We start from the raw sequence: 18,412 nt of genomic DNA, 5'->3' as shown, positions 1-18,412 counted from the left end.
TGAAAATAAGACCAGGTCTTATATTAATTTTTGCTCCAAAAGACACATTAGGGCTTATGTTCAGGGGATGTCATCCTGAAAAATCATGCTAGGGCTATTTTCCGTTTAGGTCTTATTTTTGGGGAAACACGGTATCAGTGAGGAGTTCTTATTTATAATTTCATCATTTACAAACCTCACTCTTACAAAGTAAGTCTAGTTAATTACTTGCCTGAGAACTCATTACAAAATAGCTCTACCTGCTAGTTAGTTCTTCGTGATCCACCATACATACAATCAGAGAGATACTTGTATTGGAGAGCTTATGAGAAAACTTAACCATGCATTTTTTTAAGGGAGGTTCATACATTTGACAGTTTTTCAGTTGAAATTATGTTATATTTATAAGTCCTTAAATTTAGTACATGCTTCTGAGATTTTAATGGGTAATATTTTTTCTGTGATAATTTTTAATTCTTAGTTCAATCTGAGAAAGGGATTTGGAGTGGCTGGTGTATTACTGCCAGGATACACTCGTAAGACTTTTGGTAATTCATCTATTTCCAAACTTTGGCAATAAAAACATGAGGCAGACTAAATGATTTATTGTTCAGTAGGAAACATTTAGCCATAAAGTATACAAGTCATTTATCTTAGTACTCAGTTAAATTTTGACATCTCTTTTCCTTTTTTTTTTTTGTGGTAAAATATGCACAACATTAAATATACCATTTTAACCATTTTTACGTATACGTTTCAGTGGGATTAAGTAGATTCACATTGTTGTGTGACCATCATCTCCTCCATCACCACCATCCAATTGCAGAATGTTTCATCTTTCTAAACTGAACCTCTGTCCCCATTAAACATAACTCTCCATTCCCTCATCCTCCCAGCCTCTGGCAACCACCATTCAACCTTCTGTCTCTATGACTTTGACTATTCTAGGTTTTCATAAAAGTGGAGTCACACAGTATTTGTCCTTTTGTGCCTGGCTTATTCATTTAATACAATGTCTTCAGAATTCATCCATGTTTTAGCATGTGTCGGAATTTCCTTCCCTTTTAAGACCTAATAATAATCCATTGTACGTGTGTTACACATTTTGTTTTTCCATTTATTCGTTGATGGACATTTGTGATATCTCTTTGTTTTAACAAGGCTGTTAAATAAAATCCTATTTTGTATTAAATGATATTTTCTTTTCTTTCATATATTTAGACAGATTCTTTCAAAATGGGACAAGAGTTCGTGAAACGCTTCCCTAGCAGTACAGACAAGCTCACTAACCTTAATCTAGTTTCTAGAACTTTAAATTTAGATATGACAGACCAAGTTGTGTCCCCAAAACCTGCTGAGTGCCGTAAATCTAGTAAAACATCTTTCAGTGCCACATCAGAAGAACTCTTGTTGCAAGATACCTCTAAGATGGAGTGCTTCAATCAAACACTTTCAAACAACAAAAGTATTTACACAAGTTGTAATCCTCAGTCATACCACCTACTCAGTGAAGAACAAAGAAGAAAGAATCTTCAGAAAGAATCTTTAATATTTATGAAAGGAGTCATGGATGAATGTACTCATGTCGCAAATTTCTCAGGTACGAATTTTTATATGAAATTGAGAATATTTGCTGATGTGTAAATATTTGTGAAATATTTTTAAGGACGTTTTATGAGATAATTTTATATTTTCAAGAGTATCTTTATTGTTGGCTCCGGAATGTTTTCCAAGAAAAGTTGATTCTTTAAATATCGTATTTTATCCATGATAATCTAAGACCATCTTATTAGTTCCTTAAAAACATTGGATTTTTATGTCTTTAGAATATTCATTTCACTGTATTAGAGATGATATTATGATATGGTATATTATAGTTGATATTTAACCTAATCAAATATAGTTCCAGTTTGACAACTGTTTTACTTACTGTACTGTATGATGTGTTTTATTTTCTAATACAATTACAGTACTTATATAAAAATCTTAGAGATTTGTAAAAGTGTGTATGTTGCATGTTTTAAAATCCTATACCTAGTTCCAGTTGACCCAAGCCTCATTATAGTGGTTCAAGCCAAAGAAGATGCCTACATTCCCCGAACAGGAGTTCGAAGTCTACAAGAAATTTGGCCTGGCTGTGAAATCCGTTATCTAGAAGGAGGTCATATCAGTGCTTATCTTTTTAAACAAGGAATCTTCAGGTAAGATGATTGATTGGTCTAAACAGGTGTCTATTTATTTGTTTGTTTCTAGATTTTTTTTTGTCTCAACAAATATAAAAGATTGGGTATTTTTATTGTATGTTTTAATCCGCTTGTTTCCTCCCTGCCTCCCCCAATTCTCACATTGTGGTACTCTCCTTTCTTGTCCTGTTCTTTTCTTTTTTTTTTCCTAGAGAACTAGGAAGTAACATATGATAGGCATGTTTTATTGTGTGGTTTTACCCTCTTCAGATGTTAACAGCCAGGTGTTTTAGGGGGTAGGGAGGAACAACAGGGTTTATAAAACTTGCTTTGGTTCATCTTGAGTTTTCTACTCCATTTGGATATTCTGCTCTCACAATGGCCTGAGTATCTGTGGAAAATCTAGCAATGTTTTTCAGGAGCAAGTGAATATTGCACCTTAAATGAGAAGTGCAATGTTGGTTTTAATGTTAATGACCTTTTATGACTTCAGTATTTGTTAGAACTTATAAAAACTTTTATAACTCGTTTTTTGGTATCCTGCATTATTTCTACTTGTATTCAAATTTGATGGCAAAAGGTATCATTGAAATATATTTATCATTAATGGTTAAATTAATTCACATAAACTGCCTAGATCAGTATCCTCTGTGTAATAAGTATTCCCAAACTTCCAGCTGGATAGCTATATAATACGAAAATAATGTGTACTATACATTTGACATGTTTTAATTCTTTTTAATCTAAGAAATAGTTATTTGTTAATGTTGTTAATGTTAGTTAATGTTATTTGTTAATAGTTATTTGTTAATAATAGTTAATGTTGTTACTTATTTAGTTCAACTTCTAGATACTGCCTTTTTGAGTACAGAATACAGACATTCTTTAAGTCTGTAATGTCTTGAAGCATATAATAAACCTCCCTTTTATTATATAATCTTTTAAAAAAACATTTGTTCAGCATTTGAGTCCGTGTTAGTGAGCAGACTACCTACCCAATGTGACCTGTGGCACAGCAAAACTAAAACAACAAAAATAAAACAAAGCAAAAATTGTGACTACTTAGCGTTGCTAGGGTTGCTCAAGCAGAGTCTAAAGTTCTGTTGTATTTGTGAATACAGAAAACCCACATGCTTGCTTTAGTAAATCAGTATCATATAAATTTTTCTCTTTTATGTGTCTAAGTGGGAGTGTGGCTGAGAAGAATAGCTTCTCAGCTATTCAGGAAGAATAGCTATGGATATAATCAAAGTCAGCTGTAAAAACTCAAAAGTGCTCATTTAAAGGCTTCATTTGAGAAAGGTAAATGTTAGCTGTTCCCATGTGCCAGGTACTAAAGCAATTGCTTCATAAGTTATTAACCCCATTACAAAGAAATACAGGGAAGAAAAAAAATTAAATAACTTGCTCAGGTGGAGTCAGTCACTTCAAAATCTAACGAAGTTCAGATGACATTGGAATTGAATTTTTAAAACTTCATTCTTCTCACTCACCAGATGTAAAACAAGCCACTCCTTTATGTGATACAATATCTATTTTGTGTTGTTATCTAGAACTGATCGATAATACAAGTGAATGCGAGACTGTTCGAATGATTTAAAAGGCATATGTTAGTATGCCTCTCCTAACCCTCCTCATACCATGTACACAAGCGTGCGCTGCAACGCTTAGGCACCAGGAAGTAAAAGATATGTATTCTAGCAGAGCAACTGCCCAGGACTAACTCTGGGCGAAAAACTATCCAGCGGACAAACATCTCAGGGCCCTCTCTTTCTCTCTCACCTGCAGTCAACTATTACTCTTACAACTGCCCTAAAACAAAATATCTTTATGTGTTTATACCAACATGCCAATGTCCATCTTTAATTTGTTTCCCTTCTCATTGTTTGTCACATTTTACTAGGAATACATTTTTGAGCCAAACAAATACAATTGTGATGGAAAGCCGTGTCTTCCCATCATGTTGGAAATCATAATCTTTCAGTAGGCTGCTGATTTTAAAGATAACCTTAATATCTTTTTAAAGATGTGGGGAAATGCTTAGGATACAGAATTAATATGATGTCATAGTTACTTAAGTTGGGTGAAAACATAGAGGTATGTAAGCATTTTAAAAAGCATAGAGGAAATATATGAAAATTTTAAAGTAGATATCTTAAAGTAATTGGATTTTGACTTTTTTCCTGTTCTATATTTTTGGATTTTCTGAACATTCTACTATGAAAATGTAGAATTTCACAATATGAAAAAAAAAACAAGCTTTAAAAATAGTATCTTATGGACCTGGGCCAGATCAATTTGACTATTCCTTTCTAATTAAAATATTAAACTTTGTAAGCGGGCATTTTCCCGCCAAATCGCGTCGTAACACAGGGCTTTTTTGACATTTTCTCGCCAAAATTAGACTTTCCGTAAAATATTCATATCTTTCAATCTATTTGATATTTTTCTATGAAACTTTCAGTGTTTTAGTTTAAAAAGAGGTCTCTATTTATTTACTTTGCAAAATTTTTGCCGGTTCCAACTAGAGGCGATATGACGAGTTTACTCGTTTCCCACAAACAATGTATTAAAATACCCAGTAAAGTTAATGTAGGAAACTAAGGGTTTTGCTTTTAAGTTCAGTTGCTAGGGACATGTTTTTTTAAATAAACAGAAAGCATCTATATTATAGTCTATGAAATAGATTGACTATTACATTCTGAAAAGTTATATAGCCAGTTAATATTCAACAAACGACAAAATAAAAACAATAGCTTTTCCCTTTTTATCATTTTATGTATTATACATATATACCGGGGTGCCAAAAAAGGAAATGTACACATTTCAGGAGATGTTACCTATGTATAACTTTTTCAAGTTGAATTGAATTACGTAGCAATGTGTAGTATGACGTTCGCTCAAAAGATGGCATCAATCAAATGAATGCTAGCGACATTCATTGTATTACAATTTAATATAATTTTTTCCTTTCTTAAAATGTGTATACATTTTTTTGGCACCCTCTGTATAGATGCAAACATATTATATAAATCCTAAGGCACAAAAAAGTGCTTCACAGAAAAAATGGTACTTCGGAACCCATCATCAGCTGGAAGTACATTTGAGGTTTTCCAGTAGTGGTGAAGTTACCTGGATCCAAATACGCACTCTCAGGTACCTGCCTCTTTCACAGCTATTTGGAGAGGAGGTCAGGTTGCAAGTCAAAGGTAATTTTGGAAATAACTTACTGTAAAAGCACTCTCTGTTGTTCCCCCCCCCTTTTTTTGCTAATTACTTGTAGTTTTTCTTTCCTTTTTAATTTTAGACAAGCCATCTATGATGCATTTGAACGCTTTCTCCAAAAATATGCTAACTAATTGGATCACTGTAATCAGCGTAGTCATCATGCTTCTTACAAAAGGAGTTTCATCCTTTGATGATGTGAAGAACAAGCAGACACCACGATATATCTAACTGCTACCAATTTAGTCTGGAATCCAGTGTTACAGATCAGTCAACTATAACCTTTAAATGCATTTGAATAACTTTAAACCAGTATTTGGATGAAATGATGTTGAAGTATTTTGTTATTGTTTATGGGAATCCCATACACTCGATATATAATTTGTTTTTACTATTTATGAAAACTTTACATTTTAAATTATAATTTATTAAGTTATTAATTAAAATAAATTTATTCATAGAAACCATTGGTTTTTATAGAACTGCCAAATCAAACAAAGTATGTAATACATCAGCCTGTATTGTATACCCTTGTATATTTCTACTATTGACTTACTTTGAGAAATGTGTATTTTTTTTAATGGAACCATAGTGAATTTATAATATTATTTTCACCTTTAATTTTCTGCCATGAAAATATTTATGATGTGTAAAATCAGTGTTAACTTTGAATTCTAAAAAATCCTGAGTGTTTCATATGTAAGTGATTTAATTAAAATGAGTGTGAAAATGCAGATAAGATGTGTAAGACGTCGCCAAACTTTAAAACTGACAAATATTAGGTTAGGAAAAAAAGCCAAACGTATGTTTCCTACTTAAAAACTTTCAATTCATGAAAAATGGAAATAATGTGTTGCATTAATTGATAGATATCATGTCTTCACATTTTCTTATATACCTACTCTGGGTTTGCTAAACATCTAACTTTACTTTAGGCTAACTTTACTTAACAGCTTTGATTTTTTAATTTCAAAAATTAATGGTCACAATGAAATCGAATTGTTCCAAATGAACTTTACAGAAAAGGTATAACTACTAACTTTTTTAAATTGGAAGATTTCATGGCTAGATTTGGTGCTTTTCATGATAAACTTCTCAAGCTAAGAGTTAAAGTATTCTTAAAAAGTAGAAAATATATTTGGGTGTTGTATCAAGGCTTGGAATAAATGTATTTGAGTTTTATTTGTTTGAAATCTGTGATGTCTATAGATTATTTTTAAATTGTAGTCTTAATCTAGTTAGGATATTTAAATTATAATGTGCCTTTGTAGCATTTTTTAAAGGTGATTTTGTCACTCTAATGCCTTCATCACCTTAATTTTTAAAACCTTTAAAAATTATTAATGTAAAGTCATCGATGGCAAGAGATGTAAATTCTTCTTTTCCTTTTTTCCTTCTCTTTTTGGAGTTAGAAGTTCTGTAAAACTGCTTTGGTGTAACAAACCCACATGGTTACAGCCATTTAAGCTATAGCAATTTTACATGTTCAGACTAGAACCTTTACTTTTAATTGAAACTATAAAAATCTAAAGTTCTTCTATAATATACCTGTTAAAGATAAAGTAAAACTTATTGTCAACATGAATTACAAGTATTTTCTTTTGTATATTGTGAGGTAGTATGATTGAATGCTTTCTGAGCAATGGCTTCAGTAAAACCAATACTTTATTTTTCACATAAGTATTTCTCACTAAGAAATAATGAACTATGGTGTGTGACTGAAATTTTATTTCATTTTAATTAACTCTTAGGCATAACTAATTTTTCCCAAATAAATGTGAAAGAAGGTATTTTAAAATTTTTGTTTCTTAACCATGTTTTAAGGATATATTCATGCAGCTACCTAACATGATTGAAAGTACAAAATACCTTTTCTTGAAGTTTTTGTCTACTCCCGCCAAAATAGTGACCAGCTTCATCACATACACACACACACCCATGTGCTATCTGTCATTTGGGGACATAAACTGCTAGAAATTATTTAGGCCAGGGTTGTAAACTGGCAGTTGATACAGGCCAGCGTGGCCCACAGCTGTTCCATCCTGTGTGCATAACATTTCAAAATTTGAAACATGGTTAGATTGGCATGCATTCCAAGTTTGCCACATACCCCTGGACTCCCTCTTATACTAGACTAGTTACTACTTTGTGGTTCCTACGTATCCCTGAAGACATCTGAGTTTGACACCCGATTTAGATTTGTAATTAGAAAACTTTTCTGAATTTCATGATTTGCTAATGTAATTACTATTAAATAATTTTAGCATATACATTTTAGATGCTTTCTTATGAATGTATTTTTAATGTGGTGCTTTCTCTTGTAAAGACTATTGAATTGTTAATACTGTAACTGAAATTTTTAAAATCATTTCCAAGTATTTTATACTTCACAATAAAAGCTTATTTAAAAAGTTAATTATTTATGTTCAAGAGGTATTATTCTAAATATAGAAAATATGTGTCATGTTTGATTAATGTATCCAAACTTGAATTGAGTATGTGTTCCTCCTTAGTAATATTATGACTCAAACAAGGTAAGGCAGAAATAAGCTAGGGAGGCTCCAGCAGAATAATTAGTGTTCAGTATCTACAACAAGACCCAGATTTTCCCTCCAAATATGTGTGATCCCAGGGAAACCAGCATTCTGACAGACCACTGTTATCTGAATATTGTATAACTCACTACAACATTGGATATGATTGCATTTACACTAGTAAATATACTACAAACAAAATCTAAAAATAAGAACTTACCTATAGGATGCAGTTGGACTGGGAATGGGGGTCGTGGGCAGAGGCTGCTATAGAAACTGGCTTTGGAAGTAAAAGGAAAGATTATAGCAGCTTAGACAAAAGGAAAAGGTACATTTTGCAGGAGTAGAATAACTTAATTCTAGGAATATTCACATAGGCAGAATCCTAGGAAATCAATGATTGTATAAAGGACTTTGAAAATAGTTTTAACTAGAAAATGTTGAACCAAAGAACCCAGAAACATTTTCTTCAGGACCAAAAGAGCAAATGTGCAGATTCACCAGACTGTGCTAATTAAAAGAAAAAGTAAACAACTGTAAAAAGTCTAATCTGTGATGGATGTAAAACAATTTTCCTATATACAGTACCTGAGTAAATTCCACAAAGGAAGAAGTACCCTAGCAGTTTGTTGCTCAAAGTTTGGCCAGTAGATTGGCAGCATCAACAATAACTTACAATAACACAAATAATAGTAATAATTATTTTTTAAAATACACTAAAAATAGCTTTTCCCCCCGCTTCCCTCTCCCCCCACTACCGCTCCTGCTAAGCCAGCGCTGCTGGCTCCTTTCAGCTGCCATCATGATCATCTACGGGGACCTCATCAGCCGTGATGTATTCTCCGGTATCTATGAGATCCGGGAGATCGCTGATGGGCTGTGCCCGGAGGTGGAGGTGAAGATGGTCAGTAGGACAGAGGGTAACATTGGTGGAAAAGCCTCCCCTGAAGGCCCCAAGGGTGAAGGTACCAAAAGCACAGTCACTGGTGTTGATACTGTCATGAACCATCATTTGCAGGAAATCAGCTTCACAAAAGAAGCCTACAAGGAGTACATCAAGGATGACATGAACTCAATCGAAGGGAAACTTGAAGAACAGAGACCAGAAGGAGGAAACCCTTTTTATGATGGGCTGTAGAACAAATCAAGCACATCCTTGCTAATTTCCAAAATTACCAATTCTTTATTGGTGAAAACATGAATACAGATGGCACGGTTGCTCTGCTGGACTGCTGTGAGTTTGGGGTGACCCCATATATAATTTTTCTTTAAGGATGATTTAGAAATGGAAGAATGCTGACAAAGTTGGCCATTTGGATCCATCACCTGTCGTCATAACTGGCTGCTGCTGTTCATCCATACACCAGGACTAGCTCTCGTTTATTTTTACCTTGATTTATTTGGAGTGGAGGCATTGTTTTTAAGAAAAAACATGTCATGTTAGGTTGCCTAAAAATAAAATGCATTTAAACTCATTTGAGAGAATGCCTCTTAGTTTAATACATATTTTAATCCATCCCATGTAGCATTCCTGGAGAAGCTACAGCTTGCTTGTAGGCCACTGCTATAAAGCATGAGACTGTCTTCAGATAACTTCTACAGTGAAAACTACTACTGGGACTGGAATATAAAAAGCAAGGATCAAAAAATCTTAATTCGGAGTTGAAGTGAAGGGAAAGACCATGCTCACAGCTCATCCAACATTTGAAGTAGATTCCTTAGACATTTCATTACCTACAAATGGAAATAAATGCTGGAAGAGATAACCAAAAGAATAAAAGACTAATACAATTAGAAGGAGAAAAAAAAACAACCAAAAATAAAGTATAAGTACAAAAAAGCATAACCTTTTCCAGGTTTCAAAGAACAGCGATTTTCAAAGAATAGGGTATAGAAGGGGTTAGTAACCTTTACGAATTTGTCAATGTAAGAAACGTCCAAACCTATAGAAAATTTGTATAAGCATTGATTTGATGACATATTCCGGGAAGCAAGATCTCAAATGCTCCCAGAGTAACAGTTTGCAGCTTGTTTTATGCATTTGAAATTACGGAGGGAACATAAGGAAAATTACATGGCGGTCAGAAAAGCAAGGTGGAGATTGGATTACAGGATAGTTAACAAGATTATGGGTTCTCTTGAGGGTTAATACCCCTTCCAGGGGTATTCTGGTATTTCAAAGGTATGCTAACCTAGATGCACAAGCACAATGGACAGGGCTGGCTTAACACATTTCACTAAAGAAGTTATAGGCCTGGGGTGGGACTCCCCACCAGGACCTGCCCAGTGAGGAATTTATGATCAGATAACCCTGTGAGGTTATTTTCTGTAGGACCCCCCTTTTTTTTTTGTCCACATTGTAAAAGAAAAAAAAGACTAAATCGGGTGGCAGGAAAGACAGAGAGCTTTGACTATCAATCCTAGCTATTGGCAGTTCTTAGGCAAGACACTTAAACATTTGAGAGTTCCTATTTCTGTTAAACTGGCCTATTAAAACCCACCCCACTTACAAGTAAACAGAGCTACCTAACCAGCAACAGCAGTGTTGTGGAAAGGTAACCTAGATTTGTTCTGAAACTGTTTGCATAGCAAGCACTGTGTTTCTTTTTACCAATCTGCACAGTACAGATAAGTGAAAAAAGCAAAATTTTCTGAAGTTGCTTTTACTCTCACTGTATGTAAGATTGAATGTGTCAGTTGTATTTATTAAAGGGAAGATGCATGTAATGCTTTTCAAACAGACATTAATGTTGGCCTTGTCTTGAAGGTTGGAGATCACTGGAAGTATTTAGTATTTATCCAGGCATTTAGCTCATGCTTATGATAAACAGGGCCCAACGCTCTGTGACTTGGAGGTAATGGTGTGAATCTTGTTGAAAAATTGGTCTTTTAAAGTCATTTTATAGGAAGTTAAAAAATAAAAATCTCTGGGTTCAGTTTTATCTTCTTTGGAGAAAGACTTTGAAACAAGATTGTATCTAATATAGTCTTTGAAATCTCTCTAGCATTAAGTACAGCTGTTTGCACATTGGGTCTTTGCCAGCTTGAACCTAAATTGCACTGGTAATAAAAACAAAGATGTTGTTTCCTGTGGGACTTTACTTTCCTGAGACAGTAGGGGGAGGAGGAGCAGGAGAAGGAGTGGGTTCCATCATCTGATGATACATTAGCATACTACAAACAAAAAACAAGGCTCATTGAACAATGTGATCAAGTTTGTATAAGGATAATTAGGTGTTTCATAACTTCTGAGGGCCTAGAGAACCATTCTCCCTCTGAAAAGAACCCTATACCTGTGCTCTAGATTCCAGTTTTCTGTTATTGAAAAAAAAAAAAATCAGGTCACAGCTTCAGGTTCACAATCTTTAGTCGGTCATTCTTAGTTCCCTTTTGATATTCCAGTTTTAAGATCATTTGCCTGATGGTCAATGTCCGTGAATATGCATTTAAAGCTTTTGAGAGGATACAATGCATCAGGGAGATTATTGTGGTATGATAACCATAAGCATAATTTCAAATGTTTAGAATACTTCAGAGTCATATTCAAGACCCAAACCAACCAAAATCAAACAAGTCAAAGACCCTACTGAAGGAGTCACCTTTTTAAGCCAAATGGTTTGATCAGTAATCTTATGTAATTGAGTCCCAGAAGTATTAATCCAAGTGCCACAGATGGGACTGGCCACAACTCAGATCCCTCCTTCCTCAGCTAAAACATAATCAAGGGCTATCCTATTATCAAGAACAACTTTGGCCAAAGAGTCTAAGGATCAATATCTTCAAGAGTTAAGGAGAGGTTCCTGATCATAGATAGCCTCATTTACATTTATTCCTAACCAGGGAAGTAGGGTCTGCCAAAGGAAGTGAATTCTGAATCTGAATGCCTCCTGGTAGCTCTTTTCTAACGTGAGGATGTAAATCCAGAAAAGCTGACAAATGAGGTGTCTTACTTCCTTTGTGAAAAGTTAAGGGCACAGTTAGCTAACCTAAGAGGCATCACCCAGTTATGTGCCAACCATTTAGGCATTCATAGACCCAAGGTGAATAGTAATCACCACAAAGATAAATCCTGGTGGTACAAACCACTTCCACCAAGGTGGCAGTATTAATGGATTCATTCACAGGATTGTTCCATTCACGTGTTTAAACCAGGGGTCAGTTAGGTTTTCAGCACATTTGTAAGTCTCCTAGCCTGAAATAAAAAGTTATACATTCCAGAGGTTATATAGAACCAGCCTTTACACAAAACAAGACAGACAAATGTGTGCACATTAACACTGTAATTTTTTTTTTTTTATATAAATTTAAACATTCACCGTATTGCTTGATCACACCTCGTCCAAAGGAGGGAGAGGGAACCCACTGATACACTCTGGACAGGTCAGCCCTCCCAGGCGCAAGAGCAGGAAAAGGGTGGAAAGCAGATATGTAGGGGCAAACAGAAAGCAGGTGAAGTTGTTTACAAGAAGCAGTTATGCGGAAACAGAAGTTATTAATATGTATTTAAAAGACAGCTAACGCCCTTCACTGACATTATAGGCACTGCACTACAGTGGCGATCGCAAACACCTACTGTTGAGTTCTTTAGAGACCTTTCGAACACACATTTACCCTCCAATTGTTCTTTCTGCAAGCACAACCTATTTTCAAGAAAGTCTTCCTGTGTTTCTTCAATGAAGTACTTTTATGATTTTCACCTTATTAAAAAAAGCAACAAACAAAACCAGTATCACAGAGAAAAGCACAGGCCCAAAATGGTGTCACTTCTCCTAAAATCCCATGATACTAAACCTAGATTCACTACCTAATTGCAGTTTCAAACTCTATATAAACATAATCAACCAGTCCGGAATTTTCTGGTTAACACCAGTGAGGTAATCTCCATAGAAAGAGGCAATCTGCATGATAAAGATCATTCCTCCCTCCAAAAAACAGATGTCTTGGAACTTTTTTTTCCTTGCCCCTCCCTTCTTCCTATAAAAACTTTCATTTTGTACAACTCTTCAGAGAGCCCTTCTGGTTGTTCCTAAGATGCTGCCCAATTCATGAATTGCTCAATAAAGCCCATTCGATCTTCAAATTTACTGGGCCGAATTTTGTTTTTTGCCTCTACCAACGATGGTTAGGTAGCCCATATGAATCGAACTTTGGAGAACTATTCCACATAACCTTTTTCTCAACTGAATCAGTCTTTAATCCACATGTACTCTGCACAACAATGTTTCTGTCAATGACTGACCATGTATCAGAAAGTGGTCCCATGAGATTATAATGGAACTGAAAAATTTCTGTCACCCAGTGAAATCATAACCATCATAGTGTCACAGCGCAACACATTACTCATGTGTTTTGTGGTGATGCTAGTGTAAACCTACTGTGCTGCCAGTGCTGTAAAAGTATAGCCCATTACAATTAGGTGCAATACATAATACTCGATAATAAATGACTTATTTATGTATTTACTATACTTTTAATCATTATTTTAGTGTACTTTTTACATTAGTGTATCTTAGTGTATTTAGTGTACAGTTTCCTGTAAAACAGTATGCCGTTACTCCAGCAGCAGCTTCACACCCTTACGTTTACCTCGTTTCTTGATTGCATCATCTTCTCTTGTGCTTAGTTTAATCCCGTATTGTTTTGTATAGTAACACACTATATAGCCTTGTAGCTTAGAAGCAACAGGCTATATATAGCATATATCCTAGGTGTGGAGTAGGCTATACCATACACCAAGAGTATAAGTACACTGCATGGTATCTGCACAACAAAGAAATTGCCTATTGACACATTTCTCAGAACACATCCCCATTGGTAAGCAGTGTATAGTTAAATAGCTGGTAAAATAGAATGTCTCTCTGAGTCTTATTTGTTGATAGGCATTTGTAAGAGTCAGGATTACCTGGCAGGACTCCAATGGCCGATTACAACAGGAAGAGAAGCTACTAGATTGGTGCAAAAGTAATTAGTTGAAACCCAAAGCTTCACCAATAAAGGAGCCAGTCAAGATGGTGCCTCTCTGGGAATATAGGTGGAAATACGCCCTATTTAACTAGGAATGGGTTTAGGTTGCATAGGGTCAGGTAAATTGGAAACTAGTAAATTGGAAAACAAGAAAGGCCTTATTGTTTACGGCTGTTGTAATGTATGAATAGTTTACTGGCCTTATGAAATTAAATAATTTGTGCCTAGTACAAGTTTTGAATACCGAAGAATATATTTGAGTTTAATGTGGTTGAGGTGAGACTCATGGGAGTGGAGTCCTATACAAATTGTCTGCCTAGTTTGACAGCTGTAAAACTGAACCCACTTTCAGCAACCTTGCACCTGAACATAAACCTTATTAGCTCATAAATACACGCACATGAAACCAATTTAATCACTTGTTGAATCTGAGTGCCAAGTATTATAGAAAGTTCTTACCAGATTTTTAAAATCAAAACCTATTTGTACCTTTCTAGCATATCCATTCCAGGAAAAAATATTTGGGACATGGTTAATTTGTAAACAAGTGTTCTCTCTACAAATTAAAGAAACAGGTAATTTTTTTAAAAGCTGGCGAAATATTTTTTATTTTTTTTATTTTTTTACTCAAGAGGCACTTCAAAAATATTTCAGTTCGTGGGTAGTAACAGGGGTGGGGAAGAGCACCAGCCTAAGTGCCTGAGCAAAGGTTTAATAAACCGTTACCTACAGATCACACTTTTTTCATTTTGTACGTGGTTCAGTATTACAGGTGACTGCGGTGCTCCAGAGCGCCAGGGGGGCACTTGGTCACCGAGCGACGCTACAGACGCTGGGGGATTATTGTAGAGCCACCCGGAGTGGGCTGCGAGATTACCCCGCCTCGCCTGAGCGCCGGGGGCAAAGCGACCTCCCCGGGCGCCAAGTGCGTAGCCCGCTCGGCACTCGTCCGCCGTCGTCCCAGAGCTGCGCGCAGCGAGTCACAGAGGCCCGATGCGCGACCCGCCCCTGCGCCGGGGCTGCCGGAGCCCGAGAGCCGGGAACCTCCCAGCTCGCCCTCCTTCCCCCTCGGCTGGCCGCTGGGGCGGGGGCGGGGGCGGCCCTCAGGCCGGGCGGCACCCGGACGGGATCCGCAGGCAGCTATCGCGGGCGGCGGCCTGGCGAGGGCAGAAGCCGCTGAGGAGCCACGTCACGCTCCTCCCGGAGGCCCCGCCCCGCCGCCAAGCCGGCCCCCGCGGACCTCCCCTCCACGCCCCGCGAGCAATTACCGGCTCTAGGGGCGCGCGCCTCTCCGACTCCGCTAGAGGTCCTCCAGCCGCCTCGCTGCACCTCCGTCGTTGCCCGCGCCAGGTGAGGGCTCCCGGCTGCGGCGCCCGGCACGGGCTGGCTGGCTCGCGGCGTGTGTCGCTGAAGCAGGCGGCGCTGGCGGGCGGTTAGCGCTCCGTTCGACGCGGGGAGGAGCGGCACGCCGGGCGCTGCACGGCCTCGGCCGACGCGGGCGGCGGTGGCGACGGCGGCCGGGCTCTCGGGCTCCCTGCCTCAGGCCGGAGCCAGTCGGCGCCCGGGCGGAGAGACGGGCAGCCGGGCTTCCTGGCCCCGGGCTTCCCCCGGCTGTGGCGGCTGGGGCAAGGGGACGATGTCTGCTCGCGCCCCGGTGCCCGCCGCTCACTCTCGGGACGAGCCGCCCGCGGCGGCCGCTGAGGAGTCGCTGTTGCCCGCGGCGAACTGGCAGGCCGGGCAGCTGCCCGCGCCCGAACGGGAAGGCAAAGAGGCAGCGAGGGACGAGAGGGCGGCGACCGCTACCAGCGCGGGGGCGCGGGGAGAGCCGTCGCCCGCGCCAGTCCTGGGACACAGTGTACCCCAGGCGGCGGTGCCCGTGAGGCCTCTTGCGCTGCACCTGGCGCACAAGGCGCGCGGGCAAGGGGGCCCCTTCGGCGGGGAGCCGCTGCCGCCGCGGGACCCGCCAGTGGAGGACGCCCCGGAGGAGGAGGCGGCGGCCGGCCCTGAGGAAAAGCCGCAGCCGCCGCTGCCACCTAAGGAGAACCCCTGGACCAGAAAGCCTGCTCAGCACCTGTTCCCCGCCGCGTCGGGGCTGCTGCCGCCCCCACTTGAATCAGGTCTGTGGCTCCTCTGTGGTGGGCCCCGGGGGGACAGGGTGTGCACAGGCGACGCGCGTGGCGCCGAAGCTGCCGCGGGGCGGGGGAGGGGCAGGTCTCCTTTCCCTGTCAGTCAGAGGTATTTTGTTCCAAGGTGTCATTCACTCTGCCAATTTACATAAATGGGCATCTGGGACGGGAGCGGCAGGAAGAGGTGGGACCTCTTGACGGGTGGGTGAACGTAACTCGGGCTCTGCGGGCGCCGCCTCGATCGTGTTTTGCCCCCACGTGTTGAGTGCCTCGGGAAAGCTAACTTTAGGGAGCTAGCTATGGCAGTTCACCCTGTAGAAGGGCTTTTTCAACAGAGGTGTGAAGCAAGGGATTTATTTGAGTGTGGAAGCGCAGTAGTGATTTTTGGTTAATTGTGAAATAATTGATAAGGTTAAAATTGCACTGTTTTCAAAACACTAAGTACTCATTAAAAATGAGACTATGTTGTACTTGCTACTAAAATGCTTTGAGTTACGACTGTGGTGGAAAATAATTGAAGTAGGATAGTTGACGTGAGAGTGGATTGCACAGTAGGTCAATGGTAGTCTTCTCACATTCAGTTAGCCCTCCTTCCCTTTAGAGATTAGATTATGTCACTGCCTTTGCATGCTGACCAATACCGGCTAGCCCTTGGTGCTTTCTTTTGGTTGTAGCAACAGCGTGTTGTTTTGTCTTTTTTTTTTAAGTTTACATGGAAATAGTAAATAGAAGCAAGACAAAAAGTAATTATCTCCTAGTTTTTCTGTTTTCTTTTCTTTTTTTGTGGAAAGAAAAGCAGGTTCATTCAGAATGCCAGCATTCTGTGATGATGGTGGAATCCTGTCCCAAATCCCACCCTTTTCCTAGTTTGTCTTTCTAAAATTAAGTTGTAGTAAATTAATTGAACTTTTTCATGTAGACATTACAGCTGTTTACTTGTAATTCTTGACTTTTTCTTAAAATTAAACGTTAACTGGGATAAGAAAATTTGAGCATATTTACAGGATTGTGAAGATAATTAATTGAGATGAAGGGTATGGTATAAAAGTAAGGTGATAGCATTTGCACAGTTAATACTCATCATTCTTGATAAATTTTGACACTTGGCAGAAAAAACTACTGAAAAATTTGTTCAGCATTTAATGTTGCAACCATTCTCTTCTGCAAAGATGGTTGTTTACTACTATTACTACTACTGTTACTAACTGAAGAGAACAAAAATCTTAAAGCAAAATTTCCATAAAATTTAGAGAAGAGAAGGAAAGCCCTGGTGATCTTAATGGCTGTCTCACCTCCCTACTTCTAGACCTACACCATTAAACATTATATTCAGTGAACTACCAAAAACACTGAACTCTTTGTAGATTGTAAAATCAATTTGACAGGTTTTTAAATCATTAAGGTAAAACCATTTTAATTGCAAATGACCTTGTGAAAAATATTTAATAGTTTAATATAATTAACCTACAGGTGCCTTTATTGAGGATCTTAATCTTTGTTGGAAATTAAGAACAAGCTGATGCTGGATGTATTTATGGTGTTGTTCATGGGAATTTTAGTTTTGCTGATGTCTCTCTCTAGGCAACCCTTCTGTTCTTGGCATCCGTTCTGTTCCCGCAGGTCTTCTGTTCTTCAGACTTGGAGTTGTATAGTAACTTAAAGTCTCTCTTCTGTACTGACTCTACACTGTCTACTACAGCTTCTATTTGCAGTTCATGAATAACTTAGGTACTATAAGTAAGGGATTGTGCTGAAGAAATGCATTGTCCGAGACACTTGGGGTTCTAATCCAGACATTGTTAATAACTAGCTAGTTGACTTCTGGCAAGATTTCTGAGCCTTGTAAATGAATGAAGTGGATGAATTCATCTCTTCCAATTCTTAATACCAGAGTGCCATATAAAACTGGGTGCCTTGGCTTCCTATTTTCCTAAGTGAATTTACAACTTCTAGAATAATGAAATAGGAGCAGAGGACCTTTAGGGTCCAGAGAAGGTAAAAACTAGGGAATGCAAAATTAATACAATTATCTGATTGTAGGAGGCCTGTATAATTTATCTGATAGACGAGCATATTCTTGAGGGAAAGGGAAGTGTGTTAATTATGCTGGTATAATACACTTAAACCCTGTCTATCCAGGCCAAACCTGGATTTATTGTGACTCTCTTAACGAGGTACAAGGATTCCTTCCATCAAACTTCTCCAGAGAGTTTATTACCACAGAAACATTATAGGAAATGTAGAGGAGTATTTCAGGATCTGTAATCATGCGTTTTCAGGTGAGGCATTCTTGCTTCTTCAGCCCTTGTGAGATGCTTTTGGGATGGTTCTGGCTTATGCATGGCTGTTTTTGGTAATCCAGATAACTGCCCACCTCTTTCAACCAAAGCCTGGCCCACCC

General features: G+C 38.4%; 2 protein-coding genes across 12 annotated transcripts in view; both read left to right on the top strand.

Annotated features, from left to right (window-relative positions):
• ABHD18 (abhydrolase domain containing 18) overlaps positions 1-9,384 on the top strand; it is a 39,526-nt gene extending 30,142 nt beyond the window's left edge. For 5 of the 6 annotated variants that reach the window (XM_074338536.1, XM_074338537.1, XM_074338535.1 and 2 more), the window contains 3 exons: positions 1,201-1,579; positions 2,018-2,180; positions 5,470-7,803. In XM_074338536.1, the coding sequence (XP_074194637.1) occupies positions 1,201-1,579; positions 2,018-2,180; positions 5,470-5,521 (594 nt within the window). In that variant the 3' untranslated portion in view covers positions 5,522-7,803. Of the gene's footprint in view, positions 1-1,200; positions 1,580-2,017; positions 2,181-5,469; positions 7,804-8,939 lie in introns of those variants that run through there. The other variant, XM_074338539.1, reaches the window with a different exon arrangement.
• Positions 9,385-15,175: 5,791 nt separating this feature from the next.
• Positions 15,176-18,412, top strand: part of LARP1B (La ribonucleoprotein 1B) — an 87,070-nt gene continuing 83,833 nt past the window's right edge. For 2 of the 6 annotated variants that reach the window (XR_002138897.2, XM_074338533.1), the window contains exon 1: positions 15,179-16,002. Coding sequence is in view for 4 of the 6 variants with exons in the window: in XM_074338533.1 (XP_074194634.1) it covers positions 15,522-16,002 (481 nt within the window). In the remaining 2 variants the exon portion in view is untranslated. Of the gene's footprint in view, positions 16,003-18,412 lie in introns of all 6 variants that reach the window. The other 4 variants (XM_019749018.2, XM_019749017.2, XR_012498224.1 and 1 more) reach the window with 4 other exon arrangements.

The sequence above is a fragment of the Rhinolophus sinicus genome, linkage group LG07 (genome assembly GCF_036562045.2).
Source record: "Rhinolophus sinicus isolate RSC01 linkage group LG07, ASM3656204v1, whole genome shotgun sequence".
Classification (NCBI taxonomy): Eukaryota; Metazoa; Chordata; class Mammalia; order Chiroptera; family Rhinolophidae; genus Rhinolophus; species Rhinolophus sinicus.
This window is presented reverse-complemented; position numbering and strand designations above follow the sequence as displayed.